The sequence below is a fragment of the Crocuta crocuta genome, unplaced genomic scaffold (assembly GCF_008692635.1).
Source record: "Crocuta crocuta isolate KB4526 unplaced genomic scaffold, BGI_CrCroc_1.0 scaffold277, whole genome shotgun sequence".
Classification (NCBI taxonomy): Eukaryota; Metazoa; Chordata; class Mammalia; order Carnivora; family Hyaenidae; genus Crocuta; species Crocuta crocuta.
Window position 1 is genome coordinate 700,756 of NW_027531912.1, and position 19,786 is coordinate 720,541.

At 41.8% G+C, this 19,786-nt stretch overlaps 1 protein-coding gene across 4 annotated transcripts in view; it reads left to right on the forward strand.

The window, feature by feature from the left end:
- Positions 1 to 19,786, forward strand: part of CPAP (centrosome assembly and centriole elongation protein) — a 68,252-nt gene that overhangs the window by 24,163 nt on the left and 24,303 nt on the right. For all 4 annotated transcript variants that reach the window (XM_077774733.1, XM_077774732.1, XM_077774734.1 and 1 more), the window contains 2 exons: positions 1,338 to 1,470; positions 5,629 to 5,794. In XM_077774733.1, coding sequence (XP_077630859.1) covers positions 1,338 to 1,470; positions 5,629 to 5,794 — 299 coding nt within the window. The remainder of the gene's footprint in view (positions 1 to 1,337; positions 1,471 to 5,628; positions 5,795 to 19,786) is intronic.

Here is a 19,786-nt window from a genome sequence, read left to right on the forward strand (position 1 = left end):
GCAAATTCGCTATGTGAAAAAAAGTCTTAATTTGTATTTCTAGGATTAGTGAGAGTAAACTTTGATTTTGGTTTTGATTATTGCTTTAGATGTCTTAGGAATTACTTAGTCATGTTCGTATGTACATATTTAAATTGAAGTAGAATTGATGTACAGTATCAATATTAGTTTCAGGTACACATCATAGTGATTCAGTAGTTTTATACATTACCAAATGATCCCATGATAAATCTAGTTTCCATCTGTCACCATACATAGTTATTATAATATTGGCTATTATCAAAAAAGACAAAAATATATGTATTAGTTTTTTTAAATTATTTGAATGATTTTTCTTTTTTAATGTTTCTTAATTTACATATTTATTTCCATAGAACTCTTAACTGAATCAAAACAAACTAAAACAATTCTTTTTTTTTAAATTTTTTTAAATGTCTTATTTATTTCTTAGAGAGAGACAGCGTGAGCAGAGGAGGGTCAGAGAGAGAGGGAGAGACCCAGACTCTGAAACAGGCTCCAGGCTCTGAGCTGGCAGTCAGCACAGAGCCCGACGTGGGGCTCGAACCCACGAACTGCGAGATCATGACCTGAGCCAAAGTCAGATGCTTAGCCGACTGAGCCACCCAGGCGCCCCTCTTGAGGCTTTAATATAGATATTCAGATTCTACTACAAAATAAAGCAAAAGAGAGAATCACTCTTAAAGAATTCCTCATTCAGTGTCATCCTTCTATTAAGAGGCAGTACTATAGGAGGGGTGCCAGGGTGGCTCAGGCATTTGAGCCACTGACTGTTGGTTTTGGCTCCTGTAATGATCCTAGTTGTGGAATCCAGCCCCTTGTCAGGCCCCACACTGAACATGGAGCCTGCTTCAGATTCTCTCTCTCTCTCTCTCTCTCTCTCTCTCTCTCTCTCTCTCTCTCTCTCTCTCTCTGTCTCTCTGTCTGTCTCCCTCCCTCCCTCTCCCCCCCTTCCCTCTTCCTCTATCCCCTGCTCATGCCCTCTCTCTCTAAAACAAACAAACCAACAAACAAATATTAAAAAGAGGCAGCATTATTAGAAAAGTTAATAGTTGTAAGAATGATTTCTTTTTATATGTAATGTTAATTCATTATTAGAGTGTTACTCTTCAGTTGAATAATGTCTTTTTTAAATTTAGATTGGTTTCATCTGGAAAGTCAGGTTAATATAGTTTTTTTTTGTTATTAGAGGCACTGTTTCTTGGGCATTTTAATAGCACAGATGTTTACCATATTTTTGCCTCTGAGTTTTAATAGCTAAGTCGTTTCTACTGCTGAAGACCTTTTGTGAAGTTCAGTTTATATGGCCTATTTTATAGGTGACAGTGCTCGATCTCAAGTTTTGAGAGAGAAAGTAATTGAATTGGAAACAGAAATAGAAAAATTTAAAGCTGAGAACACATCTTTAGCTAAACTTCGCGTTGAACGGGAAAGTGCCTTGGAAAAACTTAGGTAAGTTTGCATATAAGTTGGGAAAAGGTACAGTGATTCACTTTTATCTTTAAGATTGTATCTAGAATATTTGAAACAAGTTTTGTCGATCCAGTAATAAAAAGGAAAGGAAGGGATACCTTTACCACACAAGAATTTATATATATTTTTTAACATTTATTTATTTTTGAAAGAGAGAGAGAGAGCAGGGGAGGGGGAGAGAGAGAGAAGGAGACACAGAATCCAAAGCAGGCTCTAGGCTCTGAGCTGTCAGCACAGAGCCTGAGCTACCCAGGTACCCCACCACATAAGAATTTTTTAATTAAAATGACCCATTGTGGTCAGAAATGTGTTAAAAGGGGAATTCTTTTAGTGATGAGTTCATAAATTGAAACTTGGAAAAGCATTTTGGAGCTGTGATTTCAATTGCTACCTTGGCCAATGCATTAATTTTCTAGGGCTAATGTAACAAAGTACAGTTCATCCTTGAACAATGCAGAGGTAAGGGGCTCCAACCCCCTGCACAGTCGAAAATCCACGTAAAACTTTTGACTCCCTAAAAACGTAATAGTCTTCTGTTGATTGGAAGCCTTGCTGATAGCAGTTGGTTAACACCTAGTTTGTTTTATGTGTTATATACATATACTCATGATAAAGTAAGGTAGAGAAAAGAAAATTTTAAGACAGTCATAAGGAAGAGAACATAGATTTATAGTACTGTACTATAAAAATTTGATTATGAGTGGGTCCATGCTGTTCAAACCCATGTTGTTCAAGATCAACTGTACACACACACTAGGAGGCTTAAAACAACAGGAATTTGGGGTGCCTGGGTGGCTCGGTCGGTTAAGCGTCCCACTTAGGCTCAGGTCATGATCTCACGGTTCGTGGGTTCGAGCCCCGTGTCAGGTTCTGTGCTGACAGCTAGCACAGAGCCTGGAGCCTGCTTTGGATTCTGGGTCTCCCTCTTTCTCTGACCCTCCCCTGATCACACTGTTTCTCTCTATCAGGAATAAAATATTTAAAAAAAATTTTTTTTTAAATAAAAAAGAGAAAACAACAACAGGAATTTATTTTGTCATGGCTCTGGAGGCCAGGGTCTGAGGTCAAGGTGTCCAGTGAAGCCACGTTTTTTATCCTGTCTTCATAGTATGTTGCTGGCAATCCCTGGCAGTTCTTGGCTTACAGCTAAACATTTAGGTTGTTTCTGCCTTTTGGTTATTGTGAATAATGCTGATAACATCAGTGTACAAATATCTGTTCAGGTCTCTAGTTTTAGTTCTTCTGGGTGTATGCCCAGGGTTGGAATTGCTGGATCATATGGTAATTCTATAATTAATTTTAATTCTATCCTTAATTTTTTGAGGAAATTCCAGATTTTTACACAGTGGCTGCATCAGTTGGCATCACATTAATTGATTTGATATGTTGAGCCAGCCTTATAGTCCAGGTATGAATCCCACTAGGTAATGGTGTAAATCCTTTTAATGTGCTGTTGGATTTGCTAGTATTTATTGAGGATTTTTACATCGTATGTTCATCAGGGATACTGGGCTGTAATTTTTTTGCGGTGTCACTGTCCGGCTTTGGTGTCCAAGTAATTCTATGCTCATAAAACGAGTTTGGAAGTGTTCCTTCTTTTTTCTGGAAGAAGTTCAGGAAGCATTGTATTAATTATTTTTTGAAAGTTTGCTAGAATTTACCTGTGAAGCCATCTGGTCCTGACCTTTTCTTTCTTGAGAGGTTTTTGATTTTTGATTTAATCTCCTTATGGGTCTGTTCAGGCTTCCTGTTTTCTTCTAGATTCAGTTTTGGTAGGTTGTATGTTTCTAGGAATTTATCTGTTTCTTCTAGATTATTCAGATTTAGGGATATAATTGTTCATAATACAATCCTTTTTATTTCTGGGGCATCTATTGTAACATGTCCTCTTTTATTTATGATTTTGAGTATTCTGTCTTTCTTAGTCTTCACAGGGATTTGTTGATTTCATTTTTTTTTGTTCTGAGACTTCCATAATGAGTGTATTGGTTCCTTTGTAGTGCTCCATAGATCCCATGGGCTTTCTTCACCCTTTTTCATTCTTTTTCTTTTTTCTTCTCTGACAGGCTAACCTCAGATTATCTGTTTTTGAGTTCACATTCTTTCTTCTGCTTGATTAAGTCTGCTGTTGAAGTTCTCTATTGTATTTTACACTTTAGTTGTGTATTCTTTAGCTCTAGAATTTGTTTGTTTTTGTTTTAGTTTTTTACGCCTTCCATGGGGCTTGAACTCCTGACCCTGAAACCAAGAGTTACATGCTCTTCTGACTGAGCCAGCCAGGCGTCCCTTAAGTTTTATTTGTTTAGTTAAAGTGAGTATTATGGTGTGTGTGCATTTTTTGTTTGTTTGTTCGTTTGTTTTTAATGATTTCTATCTCTTTGTTGAACTTGTGTGGGGTTTTTTTTCTAGGTATCATTGTCCTGATTTTGTGGAGTTGTATATCTGTGTTCTCTTGTAGTTTGCCCTTTAAAACAATTATTTTGAATTCTTTGTCAGTCAGCTCTTAGATTTGCATTTCTTTGGGATTGGTTACTGGCGCTTTATTAATTTACTCTAATTTACTCATTTCCTTTGGTGGTGTCACATTTGCCTAATTCTTGTGTTAATGTTTTTGCATTTGAAAGGGCAAAGACCTCTTTCTGTCTTTACAGATAGGTAAAGAACTTCTCCCGCTGGATCCCTGGACTGACAGTCTGTCTCCAGGATCAGAGTTGAGTGGGGGTGTTGTGTGGCTACTGCTAGTCCACTAATTGGGTCCCTAATTGGCAGGTCTGTTAACAGAAACATGGTGGGTGTGGTTCCTACCAGATCCTAGTTGGTCCTGCTTCTAGGACCACAGTGTAGCAGGGCTGAAGCTGTATCCTGGGGCTGCTTCCAGTCCACTGTTGAGTGTGCAGAATGGGTATGGCTCCTGCCTGCTTTTGAGCATCTTCCTGCTAGGCTCCTCAGTGTCCTGCTGAGTCCCTGGGTGAGCAGGACTGACTCCAGCACCGTGATAGAGCAAGGCTGGAGCCAGGTTACAGGACGGTTTCAGATTTTGTAGTCATGACTGAGGTCTGTGGGCCTTTTACCAGGGACACAGTTGGGCGTGGCTCCTCCTGGGTCCTTTGGCAGATGGGGCAGGAGTTGAGCCTACAGACAGACTGGGCTGTTTTAGGCCTGTAGCCAGGACCACATTTGGTTAGCCTGCCACTGGGACATGGGACTGTCTTCTCAAAGTGGCTGTCCTCAGTCTTAGGCTTCACTGGGGTTTCTCAACCTCCTCCTTGGGTCCTAGAGCTTCCACAAAAGCAGTTTATCTGTGGATGGCGGCCAGATTGTTGTTTGTGTAGGGAGGTGTGAGCCGGGGACACCCTATTCCACTATCTGGCTGGTGTCACTCTCTGTATGTTCTTAACAGAGCAACGGAATGCACCTGGATTATGACAGTTCCTCTGATCAACATTCTCCTAAGCTGAACACCAAAGTCCCTGCACTGGTCTGTAAGACCTGAATTCATCTGGCCCTCTGTTTTATTTGCTTTTTGACACTTTTTCCTGCTGTTCTGTCACTTGCTCACTCTGTTTTAGCTACGTGGCCTCCTGGCTGATTTTGGACACGTCAGACATATTCCTGTCTCCGGGCTTTTTGGCTGCGCTGTTCCTTCTTCTTGAGCTGTTTTGTCCATATATAATTGTGGCTGTTCTCTCAATTCTTTCTGGTTTCACTTCAAATATTATCTCAGCAAGATGATCCCGTACGTAATTTGAATCTCCTTGACATTTCCTACCCTCATTACTTGCATTATGTTTCTCCTTAACACTTCTCTAATGTGCCATATATTTTATCTTATTTATTATTCTCTGTCTCTCCCATTAGAATGAAAAACTTCATGGGAATAAGGATGTTTGCTTTTTACTGTGGTTTCTCCAGTACCTAGGGTAGTGCTTGATTCATAGCAGATGCTCAGTGAATATTTATTGGAGGAATGCTTCATGGAATTAATTGACAGTTTTCAGTACGATGGATTGAAGACAGATTCAGCAAGACCAGCAGCTCCTCCATTCCAGGCTGTCCCTGGTGTTCCATTTTGTACTACATGTTGATTATGCCATTAAGTTGGTCCCTTTAGGTGATAACATGGTTTGGTCATTTTAGGAAAGAAATTACAGACTTTGAACAACAGAAAGCAAAAGAACTGGCTCGGATAGAAGAGTTTAAAAAGGAGGAAATGAGGAAGCTACAAAAGGAACGCAAAGTTTTTGAAAAGTATACTACAGTTGCAAGAACTTTTCCAGATAAAAAAGAACGTGAAGAAATACAGGTATGCCAGTTCTTTGCTTTATACTTTTGTAATTTAGCAAGGATGACAGTCCAGCAAGAATCTCAGTTATATGATGTGTCAAAGAGAAGTTGCATATCGATATACTAAACATTCATTCTCTCCAAAAATAATCTGAGATACTACATGAAGAACATTTTTTGTAGTTTTGACTTTTAGAGTGAAAGATATCAGTTGTTTTCTTACTAAAGTCTTCCAAAAAAAAAAAAAAAAGAAGAAGAAGAAGAAGGAAGACTACAATGATGCCATCAATGACTTACTAAGCCAAGAGTTGGAAATCCACCAGTGTCATGTTGCTGATCTGTTCAATGCCCCACATACCAAGTAGTACTGTTAGTTCTGTACATTTATATGAATTGAAGGCCCCTAAACTAACTCTAAATCTTGCACTCTTCCTTTGGGTAGAGCACTTGCTCACCCATTCTTTCTCAGCGCTACATTTGTATGTTTTTCTCTAATAGTTACATTTCTCTTTCACTTATTGGTCTGACTTACTGGTCCTGTAGTAGAAATTTGCTTCAGTTATCTTATATTTGATGTTTTCCATAGCTTTCGGGCCTCTTTCCTCCCCGTTATTAATACCTGCAAACTCTAGCTGTTTATTTATTTATGCAATTCCAAAAAGTTTTCTTCTGCATGTTACTGTCCAATTTTCCCAGCACTGTTTGTTGAAGAGACTGTCTTTTTTTCCATTGGATATTTTTTCCTGATTGTCGAAGATTAAGTTGGCTATACGTTTGTGGGTCCATTTCTGGGTTCTCTGTTCTGTTCCATTGATCTGTGTGTCTCTTTTTGTGCCTGTACCATACTGTCTTGGTGATTACAGCTTTGTTATATAGCTGGAAGTCTGGGATTGTGATACTTCCAGCTTTGATTTTCTTTTTCAGTATTGCTTTGGCTATTCGGGGTCTTTTGTGACTCTACAAATTTTAGGATTATTTGTTCTAGTTCTGTGAAAAATCCTGGTGGTATTTTGATAGGGATTGCATTGAATGTGTAGGTTGCTCTGGGTGGTACAGACATTTTAACAATGTTTGTTCTTCCATCCATGAGCATGGAATGCTCTTCCACTTCTTTGTGTCTTCTTCAGTTTTGTTCATAAGCGTTATATAGTTTTCAGAGTACAGATCTTTTACCTCTTTGGTTAGGTTTATTCCTGGGTATCTTACAGTTTTTGGTGCTATTGCAAATGGGGATCACTTCCTTGATTTCTTTTTGTGCTCCTTCATTATTGGTATATAGAAATGCAGTAGATTCCTGTATGTTGATTTTTATATCCTGTGACTTTGCAGAATTCACGTATTCTAGCAATTTTTTCGTGGAGTCTTCCTACATAGAGTATCATGTTGTCTGTGAATAGTGAATGTTTGACTTCTTCCTTGCCAATTTGGATGCTTTTTATTTCTTTTCATTGTCTGATTGCTGATGCTAAGACTTCCAGTCCTGTGCTTCAATACTAATGGTAAGAATGGACAAACCTGTCTTGTTCCTGACTGTAGAGGCAAAGTTCTCAGTTTTTTCCATTGAGGATGATATTAGCTCAGGGTCATTTGTAGATGCCCTTTATGATGTTGAGGTATGTTCCCTCTATTCCTACTTTGTTGAGTGTTTTTATTAAGAATGGATCTTATATTCTGTCAAATCTTTTTTGTGCATCTATTGAGAGGATCGTATGGCTCTTGTACTTTTCTTTTATTAATGTGGTGTATCATAGTGATGGATTTGAGAATATTGAACCACCCCTACAGCCCAGGAATAAATCCCACTTATCATGGTGAATAATTCTTTTACTATACTGTTGGATTCGATTTGCTAGTATCTTGTCGACAATTTTTATATCCAGATTCATCAGGGATATTGGCCTGTAATTCTCCTTTTTAGTGGGGCCTTGGTTTGGTTTTAGAATCAGGTAATGCTGGCATCATAGAATGAATTTAGAAGTTTTCCTTCCATATCTATTTTGTGAAACAGTTTGAGGAGAATATATATTAACTTTTCTTTAAATGTCTAGTAGAATTCCCTTGGGAAACTATTTGGCCCAGGACTCTTGTTTGTTGGGAGATTTTTGATTATGATTTTAATTTCTTTGCTGGGTATAGGTCTGGTCACATTTTCTGTTTCTTCCTGTTAAAAGTTTTGGTAGTTTGTATGTTTCTAGGAGTTTGTCCATGTCTTCTAGATTGCCCAGTTTGGGGCATATAATTTTCTATAATATTCTCTTACACTTGTCTGTATTTCTGTGGTGTGGTTTCTGATCTCTTTCATTCATGGTTTTATTTGTTTTGGTCCTTTCTCTTTTCTTTCTGATAAGTCTGCCTAGGGGTTTATCACTTTTATTAATTCTTTCAAAGAACCAGCTCTTAGTTTCATTGATCTGTTCTCTGGAGTTTTTGTTTGTTTGTTTGTTTGTTTTAGTATCATTTATTTCTGCTCTAATCTTTAGTATTTCCCTTCTTCTACTGTCTTTAGGCTTTACTTGCTGTTCCTTTTCTAGATCCCTTAGATTAGGGTTAGGTTGTGTATTTGGGACTTTTCTTGCTTCTTGTGGTAGGCCTGTATTGCAATATACTTTTCTCTTACGAATGCCATTGCTGTATCCCAAAGGGTTTGGACTGCTGTGTTTTCATTTTCATTTGCTTTCATGTACTTTTTTATTTTATCTTTAATTTCCTGATTAACCCATTCATTTTTAGTAGGACGTTCTTCATGTTATTTGTGGTCTTTCCATATTTTTTCCTGTGGTTGACTTCAAGTTTCATTGCATTGTGGTCTGAAACTACATATGGTATGATCTCAGTCTTTGTGTGCTAGATGAAGGCAAATTTGTGACCCAGTTTCTGATCTATTCTGGAGGATGTTCATAGTGCCCTCAAACAGATGTGTATTCTGCTGCTTTAGGAGAAAATGTTCTAAATAAGCCCATCCGGTGCAGTGTGTTATTGAAAGCTGTGGTTTCCTTGTTGATTTTCTGCTTAGATGATCTATTACTGTAAGTGGTGTATTAAAGTCTCTATTGTTGTATTATGATGAATGAGGTTCATCATCATATGATGAAAAATTATGATGAAGAATTTTTTTTTCTTAAATAGTTTATTGTCAAGTTGGTTTCTGTATAACACCCAGTGCTCATCCCAACAAGTTCCCCCCTCCATACCCATCACCCCCCTTCCTCTCTCCCCCCATTCCCATCAGCCCTCAGTTTGTTCTTAGCATTCAAGAGTCTCTCATGGTTTGCTTCCCTCCCTCTCCCCAACTATTTTTCCCCTTCTTCTCCCCCATGGTCCTCCGTTAATTTCCTCCTGACCCACCTATACATGCAAACATATGGTATCTATCCTTCTCTGCCTGAGTTATTTCGCTCAGCATAACACCCTCAAGTTCCATCCAGGTTGCTACACATGGCCAGATTTCATTCTTCCTCATTGCCATGTAGTATTCAATTGTATAGATAAACCACATCTTCTTGATCCATTCGTCCGTTGATGGACACTTAGGCTCTTTCCATGTTTTGGCTGTTGTTGAGAGTACTGCTATGAACATTGGGGTCCATGTGCCCCTCTGCATCAGCACTCCTGTGTCCCTCGGGTAAATTCCTAGCAGTGCTATTGCTGAGTCATAGGGGAGTTCTATTGTTCATTTTTTGAAGAACTTCCACACTGTTTTCCAGAGGGGCTGCACCACCTTACATTCCCACCAACAGAATAGGAAGGTGCACATTTCTCCACATCCTTGCCAGCATCTAGAGTCTCCTGATTTGTTCATTTTAGCCACTCTGACCGACGTGAGGTGGTATCTCAGTGTGGTTTTGATTTCTATCTCCCTGATGATGAGGGACACTGAGCATCGTTTCATGTGTCTGTTGGCCATCTGGGTGTCCTCTTTGGAGAAGTGTCTATTCATATCTTTTACCATTTCTTCACTGGATTATTTGTTTTTTGGGTATGGAGTTTGATGAGTTCCTTATAGATTTTGGATACTAGCCCTTTATCTGATAGGTCATTTGCAACTATCTTTTCCCATTACGTCAGCTGCCTATTAGTTTTACTGATTGTTTCCTTTGCCGTGCAGAAGCGTTTTATCTTGATGAAGTCCCAGTAGTTCATTTTTGCTCTTGATTCCCTTGCCTTTGGGGATGTGTCGAGTAAGAAATTGCTGAGTTGAAGTCAAGGAGGTTTTTTCCTGCTTTTTCTTCTAGGGTTTTGATGGTCTGCTGTCTCACATTCAGATCCTTTATCCATTTTGAGTTTATTTTGCTGTGTGGTGTGAGATAATGATCTAGTTTCATTCTTCTGCATGTTGCTGTCCAGTTCTCCCAACACCATCTGTTAAAAAGGTTGTCTTTTTTCCACTTGGTACTCTTTCCTGCTTTGTCAAACATTAGTTGGCTGTATACTTTTGGGTCCAATTCTGAGTTCTCTATTCTGTTCCATTGGTCTATTTGTCTGTTTTTTGTGCCAATACCATACTGTCTTGATGATGACAGCTTTGTAGTAGAGGCTAAAGTCTGGGATGGTGATGCCTCCCGTTTTGGTTTTCTTCTTCAATATTACTTTGGCTATTTGGGGTCTTTTGTGATTCCATATAAATTTTAAGATTGATTGATCTAGTTTTGAGAGGAATTCTGGTGCAATTTTGATTGAGATTGCATTGAATGTGTAAGATGGCTTTGGGTAGTGATGACGGTTTAACAATATTCTTCCAACCCATGAGCATGGAATGTTTTTCCATTTCTTTGTGTCTTCTTCAGTTTCCTTCATAAGTTTTTTATAGTTTTCATCATACAGATCTTCTATATCTTTGGTTAGGTTTATTCCTAGGTAATTTATGGTTTTTTTGTGCAATTGTGAATGGGATCAGTTTCTTGATTTCTCTTTCTATTGCTTCATTATTGGTGTATAAAGATGCAACAATTTCTGTATGTTGATTTTGTACCCTGCAACTTTGCTGAATTCTTAGATCAGTTCTAGTAGGCTTCTGGTGGAGTCTGTCGGAAGTTTTCCTTCGATTTCTATTTTTTGCAATAGCTTGAGAAGAATGGGTATTAATTCTGTTTTAAATGTCTGATAGAATACCCCAGGGAAGCCATCTGGCCCAGGGCTCTTATTTGTTGGGAGATTTTTGATAACTGATTCAATTTCTTCACCAGTTATTGGTCTGTTCAGATTATCTATCTCTTCCCATGTGAATTTTGGTAGTGAGTGTGTGTTTAGAATTTGTCCATTTCTTCTAAGTTGTCCAATTTGTTGGCATAACATTTTTCACAGTATTCTCTGATAATTGCTTATATTTCTGAGGAGTTGGTTAAATTGTACATTTTCATTCGTGATTTTGACTGTTTGAGTGCTCTCTTTTCTTTTTGAGAAGCCTGGCTAGTATTTGTCAATTTTGTTTATTTCTTCAAAAAACCAACTCTTGGTTTCATTGATCTGTTCAATTGTGTTTTTGGATTCTATATTGTTTACTTCTGCTCTGATTTTTATTATTTCTCTTCTCCTTCTGGGTTTGGGATGCTTTTGTTGCTCTCCTTCTAGTTCCTTTAAGTGTGCTGTTAGATTTTGTACTTGTGCTTTTTCTAATTTCTTGAAATAGGCCTGGAGTGCAATGTACTTTCCTCTTAGGACTACCTTTGCTGTATCCCATAGAGTTTGGAATGTATTTTCGTTTTCATTTGTTTCCATATATTTTTTAATTTCTTCTCTAATTGCCTGATTGGCCCATTCAATCTTTAGTAGGGTGTTCTTTTTTTTTTTTTTTTTTTTTTNCCATTGCTGTAGGTGGAGTCTTAAAGTCCCCTGCTATTAGCTCATTCTTAATCATAAGAGTGTTTCTGTTTGTGATTAATTGTTCTATGTATTTGGGTGCTCCCATATTCGGTGGGTAGACATTTGTAATTGTTAGCTCTTCCTGATGGATAGACCCTGTAATTATTATAAAATGCCCTTCTTCATCCTTTGTTATTGTCTTTAATTTAAAGTCCAGATTGTCTGATATAAGTATAGCTATTCCAGTTTTCTTTTGACTTCCAGTAGCACGATACACATTTCTCCATCCCCTTACTTTCAATCTGAAGGTGTTCTCAGGTCTGAAATGAGTTTCTGGTAGTCAGTAAATAGATGGATTTTGTTTTTTGATCCATTCTGCTACCCTATGTCTTTTGATTTGAGCATTTAGTCCATTTACATTCAGTGTTATTATTGAAAAATATGGGTTTAGGGTTATTGTGTTCTTTGTGGGATTCATGCTTGTGGTGGTGTCTCTGGTACCTTGTGTTCCTTGCAACATTTCCCTCCTAGAGTCCCCCTTACGATTTCTTGTAGGGTTGGTTTAGTGATGACGAATTCTTTCAATTTTTATTTATTTGGGAAGACTTTTATCTCCTTCTATTCTGAATGACAGGGTTGCTGGATAGAGGATTCTTGGCATATTTTTTCTGTTCATCACATTGAAGATTTCCTGCCATTCCTTTCTGGCCTGCCAAGTTTCAGTAGATAGGTCTGTCACCACACTGATAGGTTTCCCTTTGTATGTTAGGGCCCTTTTCTCCCTAGCTGCTTTGAGGATTTTCTCTTTGTCCTTAATATTTTGCCAGTTTCACTATGATATGTCATGCAGAAGATTGATTCAAGTTACGTCTGAGGGAAATTCTCTGTGCCTCTTGGATTTCAACGTCTGTTTCCTTCCCCAGATTAGTTGGGGAAGTTCTCTGCTATAATTTGTTCAAAGACTCCTTCTGCGCCTTTCCCCTCTTTCTTCCTCTTCTGGAATTCCTATGATACGGATATTGTTCTGTTTGTATCACTGAGCTCTCAAACTCTCCTTTCATGTTTTGGATTAGTGTGTCTCTCATTTTCTCAGCTTCCTCTTTTTCTATAATTGTGTCTTCCAAATCACTTATTCTCCATTCTGACTCTTCAGTCCATGCATTAGGCACCTCCATTTTATTATGCATCTCATTCATAGCATTTATTAATTCATCACAACTATTTTTAAGCTCCATAGTCTTTGTAGCAATACCTTCTCTGATGTCTTCCATGCCTTTTTCAAGCCCGGTGAATAATTTTATGACTAATAGTTCTAAATTCTTGTTATGTTGCTTAGATCTGTTTTGAGCAGTTCTTTAGCTGTCAATTTTTCTTGGAATTTCTTTAGAGGTGAGTTCTTCTGTTTTGTTATTTTGGTTAGCTTTCTGTCTCTTTGTTAGTTGTGTTTTTTTTTCCCTTTGGTCTCTTGTTAGTTTTTAAAGCTTGTTGTACACTCTTTACCTGCGGGTACTGCTGTATTAAAGAGGGCTCTTTGGCTCTCCAGGGCCTGTCCGTTGAGGAATTGTTCTTTGAATGATGTCTCTTAGCCTCTCTTGTTGAGACTGTGGTTATTTTATTTCCCTACTCAGAGTGGTATTTGGGACTCTCCACCGTGTGTACTTTGGCTTGTTTCTTGAGGTAGCCCTGGAAAAGAAAACAGACAACACACAGGGAACAAAGGCACACAAACGCACAGACAAATCCAACAAAGAAGCAAACTGAAAGGGAAAAAGAAAAATAAGGGGGGGTGAGGGAGAGGAAGTAGGAAAAACAAATAATAGAAATAAAAAAGAAGAAAAGAAAAATACCCAAAAGACAAAGGACTGTCTAAAAGCATAAAACCAGAAATCCCAGCTACAGATAAAGAGCTGGGTGTATGCAGTGCTGATTGAACAGCATGTACAAAGAGAGAAATGACAAGGTGGGGAGGAAGCGAAATTGGAAGAGATATAACCAGGCAGAGAGACTAAGAGGCTTAATTCAGAGAAAGAGGAGAATATGGTAAGAGGCAAGGAGAAAGAAACAAAGATAATGTTACTGAGAGAAACTATATAGTCTGATTACTCCAGAGAGATAGAAAGGTATTGGTGGAGGTATACACTATACATCTAGAGAATGGATTAAATGTGACTTTTTAAGCAAACCAGTGACCAGAGTGCCCAGTTCAGCAGAGGGGAGGGATACAAATGAGACAAGGGAAAATATATCTGAAAAGAAAGAATTAATCTAGAATTAATCATGGTTGTGCATCCATGTTGATCTTGCCCTGGGCTCTGGTAAAAACAAAAACAAAAACAAAAAACCAAACAGCTCTCTAGCGGGGATGGGCGTGGTTTGGTGTAGGCGGGTCTTAGCCTCCACTGTGTCTCACAGGCTGCTCCCTGAGGTCCCGCCTTGGTGGTTGTGGGGAGAAAACTGGTGGCACCCCAATCCCTTCTCGAACCAAGTGTTGCAACTCACTCTTTTGGGTCTGATCTCCCTGTGCCACCGGGATAGCCAAGGTGGACCATGCTCTATATCCCAAGCCAGGCCTCGCTTCCAGATCTTAGTCCGCGTGCCCCAGTGATACCGCCGGAAATTGAAACCAGCAGGCCGAGTCCCCCCGAGCCGTTTCAAGCTGCCTCCCCACTGGGGCCGGAAGAGCGGCAGAGCAGCCTCAGGTGCCCCGCTTCCCCTCCCCTCCGGGTCAGGCTGAGGAGAAGTTTCTCCCAGCATCGCCTGGGACCAGTGTATCCGGTTCAAGGTCAGCTGGACAGCTGGAAACTGCTCCCTTTGTATCCCAAGCTGTGGCTTTTTCTCTTCTCCAGGGACAGGGACAGTTCCTTGAGCAGTTTCAGCCGCTCTTCCTTTTCCCCTCGACTCAACACTCTCCCCGCAAAGGAGGCTCCCTCCCCTCCCTCCGTGTCTCAGGTCCTGGCCCATTTCTATCTTCTCCAGTTTGCACTCACGCTATAAGGTTTTGTCAGCAGACTCTGTCTCATTTTCCTCCCAAACCCAGGATTCTGTAAGGGTTCCTATGGCTTCAGGCCTTCTCCGTGTGAGAGATGGGGGCGAGTGAGATGTATGGAGCTCCCTACTTCTCCGCCATCTTGCCTCCTCTCCTATCTGAGTGAGGTTTTTTATGTTGGTTATTCACTTATATATTTGGGTGCCACCAAGTTGGAGGCATAAATATTTATAATTGTTAGATATTTTTATTGGATAGACCCCTTAAAATATGATAGAATACCCTTCTGCCTTACTTGTTATAGTCTTTGGTTTAAAATTTAGTTTGAAAGAAGTATGGCTACTTTGTCTTCCTTTTGACATCCATTAGCATGATAGATGGTTCTCACTTTAAACCTGCAGGTGTCTTTAGGTCTAAATGAGTCTCTGTAGACAATATATAGATGGGCTTTGCTTTTTAATTTATTCTGATACCCCATGTCTTTTCATTGGAGTATCTAGTACATTTACATTCAGTATGATTATTGATAGATATGAATTTAGTGCCATTCTGTTACCTGTAAATTTGGTATTTCTGGTGGTATTCTCTGTTCTTTCTAGTCTTCCTTGCTTCTGGTGTTTTTTCCCCCACTCAAAGAGTACCCTTTAATATTTCTTATAGGCCTGGTTTAGTGGTTCCGAACTCCTTTTAGTCTTTGCTTGTCTGAGACACTCATTTCTCCCTCCATACTGAATGACAGCCTTGCTGGATAAAGTATTTTTGGCTGCATATTTTTTTCCCACTCCGCACATTGAATGTATCCTTCTATTCCCTTCTGGCCCATCACGTGTCTGTGGACAGATCTGCTGCAAACCTGATCTGTCTTCTCTTGTAGGTTAAGGATTTTTTTCCCTTGCCGTTTTCAGGATTCTTTCCTTGTCTTTGTATTTTGTGAGTTTGACTGTGATATGTCTTGGTGATAGCTGGCTTTTGTTGAATTTAATGGGAGTTCTCTGTGCTTCTTGGATTTTGATGTGTTTCCTTCCCCAGATTAGGGAAGTTTTCAGCTATAATTCGCTCAAGTAAACATTCTGCCCCCTTTTCTCTCTTTTCATCTTATGGGACTTCTGTGATACAAATGTTATTACACGTTAAGGAGTCTCCAAGTTCCTTAAGTCTACATTCATGATCCAGTACCTTTATTTCTGTCTTCTTATCAGTTTCATTATTTTCCATAATTTTATCTTCTGTATCACTGATCTGTTCCTCTACTTCATTCTTATTGTCATGGCATCCATTTGGGTTTACATCTCAGTTATAGTATTTTATGTTTTAAAGTTTATTTGAGAGAGACAGAAACAGAATGAGGGGGTCAGGGGGAGAGAGAGGGGGAGAGAGAGGATCCCAAGCAGGCTCTGTGCTAGCAGCAGGGCTCGAACCCACAAAACTGTGAGATACGACCTGAGTCAAAACAAGAATTGGTGCTTAACTGACTAAGCCGCCCAGGCACCCCTCAGTTATAGCATTTAAAATTTCAGCTTGACTAGTTTTTAGTTCTTTTATTTCTGCAGTTAAGGGATTCTCTAGTGTCTTCTATGCTGTTTTAAGCCCAACTACTAGTATTCTTATAATTGTGAGGTTTTTTTAATTCTAGTTCAGACATCTTACTTATGTCTTTTTTGATTAAATCCCTGGCCCTCACTTTTTCCTGTTCTTTCTTTTGGGGTGAATTCCTCTGTCTTGTCATCTTGGAGGTCAAAATAAAAAAGAGAAGCTAGATCCTAGGTGTGTTTGGGTCTGCTTGTTAAGAGAAGATCCAACAACAACAAAATAATAATACAATAAGAAATAAAAACATAGGGACACCTGGGTGGCTCAGTCGGTTAAGCGTTCCTGACTTCAGCTCAGGTCATGATCTCCTGGTTTGTGGGTTCGAGCCCCACATCAGGGTCTGTACTGACAGCTCAGAGCCTGGAGCCTGCTTTGGGTTGTATGTGTGTCATTCTCTCTGCCCTTCATCTGTTCCTGCTCTGTGTCTCAAAAATAAATAAATGTTGGGCCGCCTGGGTGGCTCAGTCAGTTAAGCATCCAACTTCAGCTCAGGTCATGATCTCACGGTTTGTGTTTGAGCCCCGCGTCGGGCTCTGTGCTGACAGCCAGCTCAGAGCCTGGAGCCTGCTTCAGATTCTGTGTCTCCCTCTCTCTCTGACCCTCCCCTGCTCACGCTCTCTCTCTTTCTCAGAAATAAAACAGTAAAAATAATTTTTTTAATAAATAAGTGTTAAAAAAAATAAATAAAAATATTAAAAAAATAAAAGCTTAAATAGCTTATTCTGGATCTGAAAAAACCCTGAAGGATTCTATTTGCGCTAGAGCTGAAGGTTTGCGCACTCAGCGCCCAGTAGACTTGGTGTGCGCCTGGGGTTTCTGCCGGTCTTCTGGGGGCGGGGCGTGCTGTGCTCATTCTCAGGTGAACTTGCCCAAGTGGAGATGCACCTGCAAGGTGCAAGGGGACGGGACTTGATGCGAGAAGCTCCAGCCTCGTTTTCTCTCTGAGGTCAGTCATTGTTGATGGGGGTGGACTGCACGGGGTGCAGATGGCATGGCCCTGCTCTCCTCTCCAGAGCAGGGGACCTGTGCCGTCACTCCTCAGGAAGCCCTCACAGAAGGACAGACAGTTACCTCTCCTGTCCTCAGCTTCACTCAGATCCCTGCCTTCACCCCGTGTCTGAGCCGTCCGTCTGCCAGGCCGCACAGCACTCCTGTGTTTTATCTCAGGCACAGTTGGTTTTCAAAACTCTAAACACAGCCCCCCACCCCCTCCAAACCCGGGTCCATGCTGATCCTCTGGGACGGGTCTCACTGTGCTGTGGCTGGGGGCTGGTTTGTCCCAGGAAACAGTCACGCGACTGTGCAGCATCTTGGAATTCGTGCTAAAGCACAGCAGGGAGCCAGCCCCAAGCACCGTTGCCCTTAGCCGGCATCTTTGTTCCATGTTGGTGAACAGGGCAGGTCAGTGGCGCCACAGGGTCTTTGTCTCTGGAGAGACAGTGCCATCTCCCAGGTGCACAGCCAGGAGTGGGAACTGTTGCTCTCCATGCGACCCAGGGCGTCTTCAGACCACGCTGCTCACTTCCAGGTCTCTGCGCTCCTTCCCCACTGGAGCACCGCTAAGTGTGACCCTGTCAACAGAGTGGACCTCGAAGCCTTCAGACTTTGTGCTCTACTGTTTATAAAATACTTGTGGTATTTTAACTCCTCTCGTTTTCCCAGTCAGTGGTTTTGGGAAAGAGTTTTCTTGTGCAGTCCCTTGTGCCTGTTCGTTCTCTCTCGCTCTCGCTCTCTCTCTCTGTCTCATTTCTCTGTAGATAATCCGGGCTCCCTCCCTTCTGCAATGCCTGCAGCTCTTTTCTCCCGCAAATCAGCTTTCCACAGCTTCTCTCTTCCATGAGGTGGTCATTTTTATACTTGTAGAAATGAAGCTCTGTGTTTTCAGTCCTCAGATGAAGTTCTTGGATGTTCAGAATGATTTGGTGTTTTTCTAGCTGAGTTTGAGGGATGAGGCAAGCTTAGGGTCGCCCTATTCCTCTGCCATCTTAACCGTTCTCTGCTGCCTTTTCTCAAGACGACAGGCCTGGCATTTCCTGCCTACTTCATCTTTGTGCCCATAAAACTCAGTTTAGCTGGAAGAAAAATGTCATGGGGAGAAGTCATGTTAAAATCGTGAGCATGAAACACAAGCGGACCTGTGTTGTTTCCATGCTGTTTTCTCCCCCGTCTCCCCCGCTCTCCTAGAGCACCATCCCATTCCTTCTCCCTCTTCTCAGGCCTCCTGCCCGTGGCCCCGCTCACCCAGGAAGACCCTGCTCTCCACACGGCCGAGAACTTCTCCCTGACGCTACCCTGGGTGCCGCCTTGGCATCCGAGCCCATGTGCTCTGCTCCCCCCCTTTCCTCAGATGGACTCTCCGTGCTTACGGGGAAGCCCTGCTTAGACCGCAGGCCTCACCCCTTCACCGCCTACAGCCCTGCTCCCGCGTTTCTGGCTTCTCTGTCTCACACCGTCCATTCTCCGCTCTGCTGAGTCTTGCCCTCAGTGCACACGCTTGCTGTTACTTCGTAAAATCGCTCAGCCTCTTACTCTGTCAGCCACAACCGTATTTGTTCCTTTGTAGCAAAACTCCTCGCGAGCGTCCTCTCTTTCAGCTGTCTCCAGGTGACACTGCGCGCCTGTCCTGTCTGCACAGGCGTCTTCAGGCTTCTGCCCACACCGCTGCTCTGAAACGGCTCCTGTTGGGTCTTCCGCCTCCCCCCATGGCAGCCCCGCGGGCGGTCCTCAGCGCTCCTGTGGCTTGGCTGTCAGCAGCGCGTGACTCGTTAGAACCTTGGTTCGTTTTACTTGCGGGATACCTGGGCTCTGGGTTTCGCTCTCACCTCGCTGATCGCCTTGCTGCCTCCTCTTTAGCCTAATGGTGGAGGCCACCCGGCAGGCAGGCCGTCCTGTCCCCCTTGAAGACCTCCTGTGGTTTCATGCCTTGTCCCTCACGTAAATCCCAGCCTGGACGCCCGGTGCACCGTCTGGTCTGTCTGACTGGCCCCTGGACGTCGTAGCTCCGCATGTCTCCAAGCGAGCGCCTGATCTTCCCTTCCCCGGCCGTCCCCGTCCTAGGTGGTGGCGGCCGACCTCCCAGATGCCCCAGCCGCAACCCTGCAGCCGTTCTCTTCTCTTTCTCCTACACTGCACGCTCTTCCGTCGGAAACCGGGCCCAGAACTGAGTTGCCATCTCTGAGTTAAAGGACTAGCTGGCCACCCGCCCTCTGCTCCCACCCTGTCTTTTCCATGGGTTCTTTTCCATGCAGCTGTCCGTGATTTTTCTGGAAGGATGCCAGGTCGTGTCCCTTCTCTGCCCATGGTCCCCCTGTGGCCCCACTTTTTCTTACAAGAGCCCCAGTTCTTAAAGTGGCCTCAAGCTCCTGTATGATCTGGGTTCCTTTACCCTTTCCCTGCGTCTCCTTCTCTGCGTCGTTCCTTCTGCCCTAGTTCGCTGGCTTCCGTGCTGTTCTCCACTGTGCCGGGCACCGTCCTTCCTGGTGTACTTGCTGCTGCATCTGGGACTTCTCTTCCCCTGGACGGCCGCGTGGCTCATTCCTGGCCTCCTCAGGTCTCTGTCCAGTGTCACCCGTCATAGTGAACATGGCGCTTCCTTTCCCTGCGCACCCCTCCCCCCTCCCTCCCTACAACATCCTC